This window comes from Rhagoletis zephyria, unplaced genomic scaffold, assembly GCF_001687245.7.
Source record: "Rhagoletis zephyria isolate East Lansing unplaced genomic scaffold, Rhagoletis_zephyria_1.1 Rzeph_scaffold_00035, whole genome shotgun sequence".
NCBI classification, from domain to species: domain Eukaryota; kingdom Metazoa; phylum Arthropoda; class Insecta; order Diptera; family Tephritidae; genus Rhagoletis; species Rhagoletis zephyria.
In genome coordinates this window covers 558,473-573,216 of record NW_016157119.1, presented here as the reverse complement: position 1 = coordinate 573,216, position 14,744 = coordinate 558,473, and the positions used below count along the sequence as shown (strand labels likewise).

General features: G+C 32.4%; 2 protein-coding genes across 3 annotated transcripts; both read left to right on the top strand.

Annotated features, from left to right (window-relative positions):
• Positions 1–6,424: 6,424 nt before the first annotated feature.
• Positions 6,425–11,692, top strand: LOC108365049 (uncharacterized). 2 transcript variants are annotated; one of them, XM_017618992.1, is made up of 7 exons: positions 6,425–6,732; positions 6,813–7,226; positions 7,322–7,424; positions 9,451–9,617; positions 10,829–11,029; positions 11,100–11,263; positions 11,342–11,661. In XM_017618992.1, the coding sequence occupies exons 1-7, from the start codon at positions 6,678–6,680 to the stop codon at positions 11,558–11,560; spliced, it is 1,323 nt and encodes a 440-aa protein (XP_017474481.1). In that variant the 5' UTR covers positions 6,425–6,677; the 3' UTR covers positions 11,561–11,661. The 2 variants fall into 2 exon arrangements, with proteins under 2 accessions (XP_017474481.1, XP_017474476.1); XM_017618987.1 differs by having other exon boundaries at positions 6,433–6,732; positions 7,286–7,424; positions 11,342–11,692.
• A 1,287-nt stretch (positions 11,693–12,979) lies between these two features.
• Positions 12,980–14,469, top strand: LOC108365085 (kunitz-type serine protease inhibitor homolog alpha-dendrotoxin-like). The gene is made up of 2 exons (XM_017619040.1): positions 12,980–13,845; positions 13,920–14,469. The coding sequence occupies exons 1-2, from the start codon at positions 13,743–13,745 to the stop codon at positions 14,096–14,098; spliced, it is 282 nt and encodes a 93-aa protein (XP_017474529.1). The 5' UTR covers positions 12,980–13,742; the 3' UTR covers positions 14,099–14,469.
• The last annotated feature ends 275 nt before the right edge of the window (positions 14,470–14,744 follow it).

Genomic DNA, 14,744 nt, shown 5'->3' with positions numbered 1-14,744 from the left:
TCGAATGAAACTAATAAGCATACATACTTTTGAATAAAAATTAAAATAAATGATAAATTAAAAAAAATATATCCCGAGTTCTTTTTTTTAATTTCAAGAAAGCAAAAAAGGAAAAATTACTTCAATCGCCGCAGGCCAGTGTTTAGAACAGTAATTCGGTCGAAGCCAAGTTGGATTTCAAACTTCTTAAGGGATGGCTGAAAAGAGTTTCTTCTAGTGGTTGGTTTTCAACCAGCAAGGCCAACTTCTTTCTACGATAACATTTTTGCCGAAAAAAAAATATAAAATATATGAACGGGTTTGGCATTTTTGTAAAGGTAATTTATCCTCTAAAGAGAGTTTAACCGAAATTTCCCTATAAAATAAGTTATATTCCACCAGAAAGTCACTGAAGTAAACAAATTTAATTCTAAGAATTTTAATCTGAGCATACCCATGCATAGGCTGTTCACGAAATATTTTTTTTTTTCTAATAAAATGTAGTAGAAAAAATAATTTGGAACAAAATTAAACAGAAAATGTCTTTACAGTATTCTAAAAAGTAAAACATTTTTTTTTTTTCAAAAAATGGTAACATTTAATGGAATGGAAAAAATGTATACATATACATTACCTCTTATCATAAAACAAGATCCTGAAATTTTCAATAATGTGTTTTTTAAAGATAGAAATTTTCGAACTTGGAAAAAAATTGTATTGCAAACTGTAAATGAAAAATAAATTTAAATTTAATAAAAATAGTGTAACATAACTTTTTTTAGAGTTTGCATAATTTTTTTTCCAAAATTTCATATCTTAATATAACCCCCTGAAAATTTTAGTTAAACATTTTATAAGTTTTTGTTTTTACGATTATTTTTTTTAAATTTAGAAATTCTGCAAATTTTTCTTCCATTTTTTTTTATGTTTCTTCTTTATAGCCCTAAATATTTCTTACAAAACGAGACCAGTATATATATTCGTAAACTTAATAATTTGCCTGTGTATGACAGTCGCAGATCCAGGAGGTTTAGGGGGTTCAAACACGATGCGATGTATCAATTACCTACTCTCCACAATTTACGTTTAATTTGGTTTTTTCGAATTAATCTTTATCTAAAAACATACATATATATTTAGTGACCACTTCATTCCCTTCCCTCTGTAGGACCAAACTCTTAGCAGATGTATGAAAAATAATTAAGGTGGTCAAATGGTGCACAAAAATCAATTATTTGATTTATGTAACCCTTCCCATTTAAATAAATAAGAAACAAACGTTTTTTTATTGATTCCCTCAAAATAAAAGAATATCTTCTTGATGAAAAATCGTAGATATTTCTTTTAAAATTTTATTATATATATTATTAGTGTCTTACTGAGACTAAGGCTCTAGACTCAAACCAGGCTGGTTGAATTTTTAGTTTAGTGAAAATTAATTGAATTATTGGATAGCACATACTATATATACTTATGTATATAATTTAAATGCGATCAGAACGGTTACAATATACCCAAGTGTGAGTACCTTCAAATCGCTTTAAGTGCCCTCTTCCAATAGTATTGGTTTTCTGAAGTACCTACTTAGACGGTTTGGATACTTAATCGAACATTCTATCATACAATTACACTACTACGTTAAGCTGCACCTAAAGTAACTTTAAAAGAAAATACTTTTTGCTCAAAATTAATTACACTGGTCTACAAGGGTTTTGCGAATAAGACGGGACCTGGTGTTTCCGAACGGATTTTTCGTGCTGAACACGAATCTGGGGTCCAAAACTTCCCATCACGTCACGTTTTCGAGAAAAAAGGGGTTGAAACCCCTAAAAACAGCGTTTTTGGCCATTTTTGAAAAATTGTAGAGCTGAACCCTGACGTGCTACAAACTTTGTATATGTCAGAAATTAAAGGCTAAATCGTGCCCTTTCGAATGAGCCCTATGCCGAATTAATCGCATGCACCCTTAGATCAGGGGGTGTATTTGTGTCTAGGAGTCCAGGGAAAATTGATCGCAGAAAGAATTTCATCTTAAACGACCATATAAAATGAATGATGCTAAGGTCTTAACTACATTAAGAGTCGCTGATTACGAATCTGAAGTTAGATTTTAAAAATTCAAAATGGCGGATCCAATATGGCGGACTTAAAAATTTTTATTTAGCGAATTTCAGTTTATTTTTTATATCCACCATATTCGACCCGTCATCTTAAATTTTTAAAATCTAACTGCAGATTCGTAATCAGCGACTTTTAATATAGTTAAAACCTTGGCATTATTAATTTTCTATGATCGTTTAAGATTAAATTCTTTCTGTGATCAATTTTTCCTGCACCCCTAAACACAAATACACCCCCTGCTTTAAGGGTGCACGCGATCAATTCGGCATAGGGCTCATTCGAAAGGGCACGGTTTAGCCTTTAATTTCTGATATATGCAAAATTTGTACCACGTCAGGGTTCAGCTCTATAATTTTTCGAAAATGGCCAAAAACGCTGTTTTTAGGGGTTTCAACCCCTTTTTTCTCGAAAACGTGACGTGATGGGACATTTTTGACCCCGGATTCGTGTTCAGCACGAAAAATCCGTTCAGAAACACCAGGTCCCGTCTTATTCGCAGAAAAAAAGTTGAAATTTGTAGACCAGTGTTATTAAAAGCTAATTCACATATTTTACATATTACCGAAATTGTTTGCTTTACTTTATAAAGTGACATTTTCATACAAAGTTTCGATTTATAAAGCTGTTTAATTTTTCTTTATTTTCTATGAATTTGGGTGTATATTTTTTTATGTTTGCTTTTTTTTTGCTTAGTGAAAATCGCTGCATCTTTATCAGTTGTTACTGATTGAATAACTGAATTTAAATAGAATTTGCAGCACTTTTATGTGTACGTCAAAACTTAAGTGAGTGCCGTGTAAATATCTTCTGTTTAAATTTAATAATAACAAATGACATGCTCAGTGCTTAATTGAATAAACAGGGTGATTGTAAACGAAGCTTTTCTAAGGGTCGTACTAAATAAATATGGTGATATTGGGACGCAAGTATGCATAAAAGCTAAGCAATTGCTTATTCTTAAAATTTTATACATTTCACTTGAATTTATTTGAACAAAGCGAGTCAAAGGTCTGAAATTTTAAGAAAAAACATTTGCTTAGTTTTTATGCATACCGCACATTGGCTCCATATATGTCGATTTAATAATAAGAATACTTTTATTAGGACTAAAATTAAAGGTCGCGTTTTTTTTTAACTATTTTTTCGATCTCAGTTTTATTTGGAGTTCACTTTTGTATATTAAATATATTAAAATAAATGAATATTGCCACAGAAAGCAAACTACCCTTTAAATCATTATATTGAACCGCGAATAAAACCTTGGAACAATTTTATGGGGGTGTTTTAGAGCACCAACGAAATAATGCCCAAACGTTTTGGTCACAAATTAATCGTTCCATGTATTAACCTGTATAGATGCTAGAGTCGAGTTTTTTTAAAAATCCGTTTTTATAGTCCAATTTGGTTGAAAAAATTCATAATTCCATAAAAAGATATACTTTAGCAAAAAATTGACCTAGTAGATGGCGCTCTTTCTTTTCAACTTTTTCATGACGTTATAAGGGTGTTAGATTTTTTCCAAAACCGGTTTTCAAGTTATTCGAAAAATTGCAATTTGAAAAAAAAAACGGTTCCTGATTTTTAAACTGAAAAAAAACCGGTTAAACCGGTTTTATTTCAAATAGTTTTCATTCGGTGAAAATGCATATGCTAGTATGAAGTAATGACAAAAAATTACAATTAAACTATTAGCAGTAAAGATATCTTTTGTTTAGAAGAGAGCAAAACAAAATACGTTCAAAGTTTTTTTTTAGATCAAAAGTAAATCAAATAAAAATCTACGAAAAAAACCACGCTTCTTCTTATTTTAAGTATTTTTTTATATGTTTTATTGCATTTTTTCAGACTTTTTCGGATCTGAGTAGTATCTTGTCACCGTAGCCGAGTGCTTAGATGTGCCGTCCATGGTTTAATTTCTGGTGCCAGCAACATCAAAATAAAATGTTTTCAAATAGCGGTCGCCCCTCGACAAACAACGGCAAAGCTTTTCGAAGGTAAAAGTGTAGATCTCACACGTAGAAATCGTTTAAGCGCCAAACATTCATTTATTGGAATCAAATGTTCACTCCGAAATAAATATAGCCTAGGATATAATTTAATTAATTTAATATTTGGTTTCCCTTAAACTCGAAAAAGCCTTGAAAACTTCGAAATACTCAAAACTTTTATTGAGAGGGCATGGAATGTGCGGCCATTATTTTGCAAGTAAATTTAATTTTAGGATAAATCCGGAACTTTGCGTAATGTATTATTTATCTTCAAAAAAATATAAATAAAAAGTTTTGAGATGAAGTGAGAGTGGATAGCAGTTAGTTACACGGCTCTAAGAGCTATACGACTTTACTTTGTAGATAGCTAAATAAAGATGATCTAAAGGACAAGAACTTGGTTCATGGATCAATGGAGTTGCATGTCAGTCATCTATCCTAGACACATCAACGAGTCACAGATGTATGAAGCAAATGTATTTGCCACTCAGGATTCCATGCGGAATTTCGCACAGAGATCTACCACAGAGAACAAACGAGCACTTATCTTCTAAAGCAGTCAGGGAAAGGAAAAGTCCCTCTCTGAAGGAAATAGCCCCTTTAAAGAATGGAACTCATGTAGTTGCCTTGGCGCATGGATATTAAAAGCAATGGCAAACAAGACGAATTATTAATCCTTCCCAGAAAGGGCATGGTAGGTGTATCGCTGGCACCCTTTGAACGATATTTAAGAGATCACACAGCTTAATTAACTGTTTGATTGTGAAACACAGAAAAGTCCTACCTCTCCTGTAATAGAAAACGCAAGTGTCTCCTTATAAAGACTTTTATGTACTACTGCCTAATTCATTACTTGAAATGAGATTATTTTCGTAGGGAAGATTACGTACTCTTGGTCATCAGAAAAGTTCATAGTGTCAAAAAAGTGGTTTGCCTTCGAGTGAGCTCATCAACTTGAAAGGCATTAGTTAGTAATTTCATATAGTATCATAGCGCTACAATTCTTAGCCTAGGTGTTCTAGGGTCATTTCAACCTAAATATTTTTAACCGACTTCCAAAAAAGGAGGAGGTTATCAGTTCGTCGGAATATATATTTTTTTTTTTTTTATGTATGTTACCGCATAACTTTGCACCACGTCAACCGATTTCAATAATTCTTTTTGCAACGGAAAGGTAGTGTCTCAGAGGTGGTCCCATACTAATTTAGAGCCGATCATGAAATATATAGATATATATATATTTTTTTAAGTCGGTTTTTTTTGCTAAAAATTACTGGTTCATTATTTCTGTTTCTAGGAAAAGTACTTTGCGGTTGCTGTAAATTTTGTTGAGGAAATAAATATATGAGCATTTATTTCTTAGGAGCTGTATACTGATTTAAGAAATTTTGATAGAAGAAAATTTCTTTTCCGTTGAGAGCTGCAAACAGACCTTACAGTATACAAGGAAAATCTGAAGAAATATGTTCTAAAAAAATTAGAATACTGAATTTTACTAAGGTTTATCGAAAAAACCGTTGTCAGTTGGCGGGTAAGGTACATACAGCTCGTAGCTCCCGGTTTGAAACCTAAAAACCAAATTAAAATTCATATTCCGGGCTGAGCAAAAGAGTCAAAACTTTTGTTTTTTTTTTTGGTCCAAGAGATTAAATCTCCCCCCAGATATATTTTACGGAAACTCTGCGAATTTATTTCATTTTTCTGTGTGAACTTGATGTTTTATAATAAAACAAAGAACTACGAATACAAACAAAAAAAACTACAACAAAAATTAATGCTTATAAAAAAATCCGAAATTCCTCTGTCAAGGGTGGGTCACATACGAATTTGTATATGAAAAGGAGCTTTTAGTGTGGTCCATATTAAAGATTAGTTATTAAAGAATATAAGAAGGCAAGTAGGGGTTCAATTCACTCACGTTTTATCTTAGGATAGTGCCTTTTATATAGAAGAAACTGCCTAGCACTGTCAGCCAAAAAAAATATTAAAATTCAACGCGATATCCTAGTGTTTTGAAATTTTCGCTTTTACCTACTTTAATTTAATGCGCTATAAAACTCTGTACCTAGAATTTTTTTTAAATTGTGAACAAAAATTTTCAAATATTTGGGTGTAGATGTTAAAGTTTGTTGAATTTTTATAATTTTTGTACGAAGTTTGAAATGTGGATTTATGTGGTTCTGGTTATGTAATGTGCTAGACTTTTATAAAAAAAAAACTATACACATTAAAAAAAAAACAAAAGAAAAACTCAAAAAAAAAATTTCAATTAACTTAATAAGCTGACCACAAGGGTATATAGGTAATGGGCATGTCCGCGCATCCCCCCTCCTCGCCTGCGTCCGTACTTTAGAATTAAATTATTCCTAAATCTCTCAGAAATTGTTCCCGTCTTCTAAATTTCATCCGGAACCAAGATTTAATACCAAGATCACCCTGTATGTTGGAGATTATGTGTGTAACTAAACTCAACTCGCTACATTTACTTAGATTCAAGCCTCATACTCGTAAGTAGTCGCCAGCATTGAGCGACATTAAATTCAATTTGAGATTAAGTTCAAGTTTAGCGTTACGAACGTAATAAACGCTATGTATCTAAGCTTTTTGTTATTCTTTTGCTATTATCTGCCGTTACTTATAAGTGGTAAGTTTGGAGTAATCAAATAGGTACTCATTAACACTAAATATTTAAAAATTTTCCCTTTTTCCTTTCAATTACTTAAGCTTGCCCCATTTATCTCACCATTTCGTTGGACAGCAAAACCTTGCAAGATGCATACCTCGAAATAAATTGGGGACCCGAATGTCATGATCATCCCGAGTGGATTGGCATTTTCAGTGAAGATCCCTCAACGACCTATTTTCACCCGGAGGCACGTATAACAAATATAAACAACTCGTCCGGCAAAGTTTTGAGCAATGTGAAAGTGGGAAAATTACGCTTCCCACACGGTTGGAATAGCAATGATGATAATACAGTACCCATTGAATATCCAAAAGGAAAATGTCTGCCATATTATGTAGCCAGTTTTAATGGTAGTGAACTACTGACGGTGGAATGCCTGAAGATACAGCCGAATTGGATGTCGAAACTGGAGCATATAGCGCAAATGCCATTGAAGGATCTATTCATACCGGGTATGCATGTATTTGTTGGGCGTAGGTTTCTTTGGATTTATCTGAGCTAACATTTTTAGGCACACATGCCTCTGGCGCTTATGTTAACAATTTAGTCAAAACCAAATCAGTCCTGGTCAAGGATTATGTGGTGGCACAACAATTTGATGTCTGGTCGCAGTTGGTATTTGGTGTACGCTATTTGGATTTTAGCATTGGGTGAGTATCGGTGCAACCAGTTAGATATCTCGGAGGGAAGATAATTCCGTTTGAAAGCCAAAATTCTTATGAAAAAAAAAAATTCGGTACCATATTTTACTAAAGTGAAGACTTTCTCACTTTTAAATTGGTGGAAACCTGATTACAATAGATACAATTGAAAGTGAACTCAAACCTACATAATGAGAGGACCGCATCTCCTGACTAATTAAATCTTGCATAGGAACAAGGGGCAATTGAAAGATAGGTTGGGTTAGGGTCACAAATCGAATCAAGCCATGGGTGGAAAATAAAGCATGGACAACTTAATAATACTTGTTTTTTCTGGAGTAGAAAACCCATTCAGAGCACTTCCTATGACCTAAGCCAGATTTGTTTGAATATAGCTGGCACACTTTTGGATCACCCTATCGTATTAGGACATCAACCAAACTATGCTCAAACAGTAGTATCGGTACGTGGTAAGCAAAGCTTCAGAGAATTGTGCCGCACCTCACCGATTTGTTTTTACATTGGGTTAAGGTTGACACTCATGGGTCACAAAATCAAAAATGTACGCAATTGTCTGTGTAAATTGACACCAAACATAATATTTACTTGTCCACAAAGACTTACAGTAAAATTGAGCGAGAAGCTTTGTCGTAGGAAATTTTAACCCTTACCACAATAGGTCTTCTTGAAGGACCTCTTTAGTGCTTTAAAAATGGCATGTTGAGGGTTAAAATTTTCTTAAAAATTATTAAGCAAGAAATTTTAGTAGGGGTCACCGAGGGTGAAGAAACTGTCTGGTTATACGTGCGCGCACTATAAGTCGCTTTAAATTTTTGTTTTTTTTTTGTAATTCCATAAAAAAGTTCATTTTTAATTAAATAGTTTCATTTGGGCGGCTGCATCTAATGATTTATGTAATTTATTGATTTGACCTAAATTCTTGGCCCTTCTACAGGGCATGAAGGTGGTCCTCACAAGCTCACCAGACGTTGTTCACGTGCTGGTGAGACTCCCCTCCTCATATTCAACACACTCCGAACGCGACTTTTCTTAATGAAGCATCCCAGGCAGGCCAGTCTTCGGCATGGGTCATGGCCGCCATTTTCTGTTAGGTTTAAGTGTAAATTAACTTTAGATTAGATTGGAATTCAATCGGAAATTAATTTCAAAACCAGCCTGCATAAAAATATTTTCAATTATTACGTCGTATCGCTGGTGAGAACCGCTAGAGTACACTGCCGCCGCCCACTGGTCCAAAACTGGAATTTACTGTTCAAAATACTCCAGAGCCTTCAATTTTTGAACCGATTTGATATTTTCTTTAATGAAAGCTAATAAAATTTAGAAGAGAAAGTAGCAATTTTAAAGTAAATCTATTTTCCTGCTCCTGTTAATAAATATTACATAATAAAAACTAGTTGAAAACAATTGTAGTGTTCCTCCTAACCGAAAAATATTTCAAAAGGAAAAATTTAACATTAATTGTCACAAGAAATTAAGATTCTTTAGTGTTTAGAAAAATGTTAGTTATGCAGTTTTACAGCTCATAACATTTTAGAATCATAAAGTGCAAGTTTCATGTGGCATTTGTTTTTAATATTTTTTTTCTGACGGTGCTAGGCATTTTCTCCATATATCTAAAAAGTGAGCTCAAAATGTCAACGAAAGAAAAACTATTAAAAATCAACGCAAATACTTAGGTGCTTGAAACTTTCAATTTATTGCACTAGAGTCTCATGGGCTACAAAAAAAACTGTATAGTGTGACCTACGCTCTACATCTTCTAAACCAAAAGTTAAACTTCAAGACTGCCTGGGTTATCGTCATTCTTCGGCAATAAACCCTTATGAGTATATACGTTTTTTTGTAGATTAATAGCAAAAGAAAACTATAAATAATGCCCATGTCGAATTTCGAAAAAAAGTATTTCTGGTTCACCCTAATGTCTACATGCATATTTATATGCATATGTAGGTATTAGATATTTTAGTATGAGCCTATAAATTCTATATCACTCTCCATATCTCTCTTCCAGCTTTGACAAAATTGCCGATGTCTACGATACAAGTAATGCTGATAATTTCTGTATTGTTAACGAAAACAAACTTGTTCAGCCATTAAGAGGCGTTTTAAAAGATGTGAAGCGTTTCGTGCAACTTTCCCATGAGGTCGTTATACTCGATTTCAGTTCGTTTCCTATTGGTAAGTTCATTATAAAATAGCTACATGAATATTTCCGTAGGTAAATATGTAAAAATTATATCACTATGTTCTATTCTTTGCGCAGACTTGGCGAAATTTATTGTGAAACCCATTTATAATAATATTTTATATAGTATTCATTACTGCACAAAACATAAGAAGCTAACCATTATAGGGTGTTTCCACGACGCCCAAATTGCAAAATTTCTACTCTCAGTTTCGATTTGAAATTATAGCTTTTTACACGACCAACTAAATTCCAATATCAAGGCCAGTTTATTTATTTTTTTGTTTTTATTGACATTCGTTTTTTCTTCTTCTTACATTCGATCGTATTTTTTCGGGAAGAAACTGGTCAAAATGTCCGGTACCTATTCTTTCACATGACAGTAGGTACACATATGCATTAGGGCGGAGTAATTTAATTTCGTAAAAATTATATGGCATATTCGAATTATACGTTCGATTCTAAGCCAAAATTGTGAAAGAACTATATACCAAAAATTATGTTTGACACTCCCAATTATAAAAAGAAAAATCGGTGTATTATAATTTTTTCTTAACGAAATTAATTTTTTGTATACAAAAATTTGTCTTTTCTACATATTTAATGGCGTTTTTGTTTCTACAAAAAATGTTGCCTTCTCATTGCACTTTGCTTAGTAGGTGTGCGTAGAGGGCAATAAGAAGGCAACATTTTTTGGTAGAAAAGAAAACGCCATAAGAAACTACTTCACAAATTCGTTTATTTCGTATAAAATTTTTTCGAGTAATGAAAGATAAATTTCGACCAAAAAAGTTACAATATAGTACTTTTTCTTTTGAAAATTGGAAAGGTTAAACGTCATTTTTGGTAAATAGTTTTTTCGCCATGTTTGCTTAGAATTAATCGTAGAATTTGAATTTTCTATACGCTTTCTTCGAAAATTATGCTCCGAACGAATTATTCCGTCATAATATACATATATCAATTTTTATAAAGTGTCTCCACGAACAATTCGCTGTTAGCTTATATAGTTTTGTATCAACGACTGGTAAATTTATACTACTTCTAAGCATTAAAAAAAATAGGTAGCAAAAGGGTGTATTTTTCCCTATAAATGCAGCATATTGGAAAAAACAGCAGGTATCAATTTTTGAAATCCAGAAAAGGTATTATGCAAATGATTTTAACTTTCACTGTGTTGTACTATCGAAACCCTTTCTTTAAGGCTTCTACAAGCATCCTGAACGCCATAGTAATCTACTGCATCTTTTACACGAAGAGGTCGGTGATATTGTCTACATAAGAAATACAAGTGCCAGCGAAGGAATGAAGCAATGCTTTGAGCTGACAATCGATGAAATTAGAAAGAATAATAAATACCTTATAATTCTGTATCCTGTACAGGAATTGCCATATCCCGAAAGTGGTAAGTCTAATTAAGGTATTTTATTCCTTTCTCATAAGTGTTTATAATTAAAATTTAATTTTATGCATAGAGTCGAAAATATTATGCCCCAATTGGAAACGTTTCTCCACTGCTTTTATGAACACCTCAGAAGTGTTGGACTACATGCGTTTGTTGTTTAGCAAAAAGGATACATCACCGGTGCAAAATGAAGGTTGGGTATTTCAGGCTACACGCAGCATGGAACAATCATTGGTTGGTAGAAAAACAAAAATAATAATTTTTTTTTAAACTAAGAAATCGTACAAATACAAACTTACATTCCCCTTTTAGAATAACAAAAAACTGGAGACTGCCAAAGAGCGTGCTGGCATTTTGAATCCGAAAGTCACTAGCTGGCTAAAAGGTCCTTGGAGTTTAACTGCAAATGTTGTAGCGCTCGATTATTTTAGCAATACGAATATCATCGATGTCGCCATTTATGCTAACATGCATAAAGCTTTCAATATGGCTAATAAGAACTTTGTGAATTTTGAAATTTTAAGTAATTAGCGTAAGCAATAATTTTTTAGTTTAGTAATTGTGTAAATTAAAATGAATATACTCGTACGTATACATATGGCGCGCATTGTTGCTGCAAAGAAGGACATAACTTACATAAACCATAATGTTGAGAATATCCAAATTCAGACTAGGCATTTAAATGACAAAATTTACGAAAAATTTAACTACCAATAAAAAATTACATGTAATGCCGAATTTCCACCAGGCATTGAAATGACAAAATATGTATGTCATTTAGAAAAAATGCCATGTGGAAATGAACTTAATGACTATTTTTTTAATGTAATGACACGATTATTTTTAATGCCCGACTTTGTCGTTTGTCATTTTTTGCCCTTTAATGCCTAGTGGAAGTCCAGCATAATGACACCCGGTTTTTCAATGCCCAAATGTATCATTAAAATTTTTTGTCACTTAATGCCCAGTGAACATCCGGTATAAGTATATAATAAAGGGTGTCTTTTTAAGAGGTAAAGAAATTTAAATTTAAATAAAAAAGAGAGTACATAATTTGAACTACAGATTTACTTTATCGAAAAAGTAGTTGTATGCCATTAGTGTTTGAATAAAATTCAGGGCATATGGGCGTCGTGGCTAATCCTTAACAAAACGATACGTAAGCTGAATGCTCTTTTCTGCATATTGGTACTGGCTTCACTTGGCATTTCCAATTGGCGACAGAAGAGAAACGACGACTGGCGTGCCAGCGCCAAACAAGAAGTCGTTTAAAAAAAAACTGCAAACTATACTAACTACGGCACCTCGCTTACATCTTCGGACGTTTCTTAAAATTGCTGAACTTATTTAACAATCGACTACATTTCCTAGNTTTTTTTTTTTTTTTTTTTTTTTTGTAAATACATATACGAGTATTAAAGACATTTTTAATAATACATACTAAATTTACTTACAAAAGCTGTTTATTGATATTTATAATTTCTCATTTAGTTCTTACCCAGATTTAACATTTTTTATATTCTCATTTACAACATTAGCAATACAAAGCAAATCAGGTTTACTGAAGTGTAGGCTGTCGTTGCATATGCATAAGTAAATATGGTTACCAAGCATTCATATGTGTTTTACATTAGACCGGGTCGATGCCCAGCTTCTTATCTTATAGTTACCCGTATATAAAAATTAATCGCCGTTAGTCTTACGAAAGCTCGAAAACGGCTTGAATAATTTCAAATTTTTTTTGGTTCGTTTTATGCAAATATACATGATAAGTTAAATTTTCCAATATGGGCATCAAATGAGGCTTAGGAGAGCTTAGTGTTGAAAAAAAAAATTTAGGAGGCTTGCCACCTGTTTGATAATTTTACTTCAATTAAAGTTATAAGATAAATGAAATATTGCAGTACGGGTTTCAAACTGAAGAGGTTTAAGAAATCATAATTTTGAAGATATTTTTGAACATGGTTGCCATGTGCTTGAAAAATTTAATCTATTGAAATTTGTGAGGATAATGAAATGCTGTTATATGAGTGTCAAAGTAAATTGGTTTGAGAAAGCTTAGTTTGGAAAATATTTTTGAATATGGTTGCCACTTGTTTGAAAATTTTCATTCAATAAAATGGATAAGATCAATGAATTGCTGCAATTTGGGTATGAAAGGATAGGTATTTGGAAACTTTTTGGTTAAGAAATATTTTTCAAGGGGTTGTCACCTATATAAAAAGTCGAAATTTAAAATATTAAAATTAAATTAAGTATTGCAAGATGAGTACCAAACTAAAAGTGTTTGAGGAAACTTTATTAGAAGGCACTTCAAAAAATTTGAATGAAGAAAGAATTTACAACGTTTAATCAAACGAAGTGTTCAAAAATACGTTGCTCAAAAAAAAATTCAAAAGGGTTGCTACTGACTTCATATGACAGTGTTTACCGAGCGTCGGGAATAGAATTTTTGCATATATGTATAACACAAAGTGTTAAATAAATAAATGCATAAATTGCATAAAAGTAATCTTTTCATGACCCGGCTTAATGTACAGTTTATATCTTCACATACATACATACATACATACATACATAAATATAGTATTTGTATTTATAAACGGCGTGTTTTAAATAATCTCACATTAATTAAATAAGTATTTTTCTGAAAGCCGGCCGTATAAAAGGCGGTTACTTTAAGAAAATTTACATTTTAATCAATTTTATTAACATGAGTAAAACAACAATGAAATTCATATGGATTTTCGCTTTCGTTTTACTTGCGCTGGTCACACTAGCAGCGGCGCAAGATGTGCAATGTCCTGGAAGACCACGTAAAAGCCCTTTCGACTTTTGATAGAAAATATATTTTTAATTAAATAAAAATTATTATTTACCCTTAATTTAGCAACGCAACTATGTCTGAAGCCAAAGAATGTTGGTACATCCGGTCGTGGCTGTCAGCCCAGACAAATGTGGCACTTCAATGAAAGGGCGCAAAGATGTGAGCGTCTGAATTATCTCGGCTGTGGAGGGAATGAGAATCGTTTCTGCACCTTGGAGGGCTGTCGGAATTCTTGCATTTGATGGAGGAAGTCTATACAAAATTTACTTATGTATATGTACATTTACATTTTATGGGAAAAATAAGTTACAAAATTCTTTATTATGCACTTATGCAGTTTTAGCTATATTTCTTTTGTTTATTTGTTGTTTACTATTTTTTTTTTTTTTTAAATAAGTATCATACAAATCCAAAGTTAAACTTTGTATAAAAATTTAACAAAATGTATCAATTTCCAAACTTTCAATTTGAATATTAAAAAATAGGGTGTTTTATCCTATTGAATTTTAGTAGAGTTTGAATAAAATGTCATTTAGAAAAGTTGCTTATTGTGTCGAGGTACCACAAAATTTCAGTATAAAAGACAACTTACACTTCATAGCATATATTTATGCTATATAAATATGTTTAATTATTTTTATAGGTGGCAATTCTTTTTAAAAAATCTTCAAATCAATCACCCCTATTGCGAGTGTCGACTAGAAGTAGATAAACGACTATTATTCGATTATCGCTTTTCCATGGTATTGTGAACGTCGTTGTCTCATTCAATGAGTTAGTGTGAATAACTTATAGGCGATCATCATTCTACAAACAAACTGTTGAAGAAGGATGAGCGACTAAAAACTATTCAGTCGGTTATTGAACGAAAAATCGACATTCACAATA

Excerpts from the sequence above, each read along its gene's own strand:
- LOC108365085 (XM_017619040.1), top strand. The coding sequence starts at position 13,743 with ATGAGTAAAACAACAATGAAATTCATATGGATTTTCGCTTTCGTTTTA. Across the intron at positions 13,846-13,919 it reads GCAATGTCCTGGAAGACCAC|CAACGCAACTATGTCTGAAG; the intron begins GTAAAAGCCCTT and ends CCCTTAATTTAG.
- LOC108365049 (XM_017618987.1), top strand. The coding sequence starts at position 6,678 with ATGTATCTAAGCTTTTTGTTATTCTTTTGCTATTATCTGCCGTTACTT. Across the intron at positions 7,227-7,285 it reads GAAGGATCTATTCATACCGG|GCACACATGCCTCTGGCGCT; the intron begins GTATGCATGTAT and ends TAACATTTTTAG. Across the intron at positions 7,425-9,450 it reads TATTTGGATTTTAGCATTGG|CTTTGACAAAATTGCCGATG; the intron begins GTGAGTATCGGT and ends TCTCTCTTCCAG.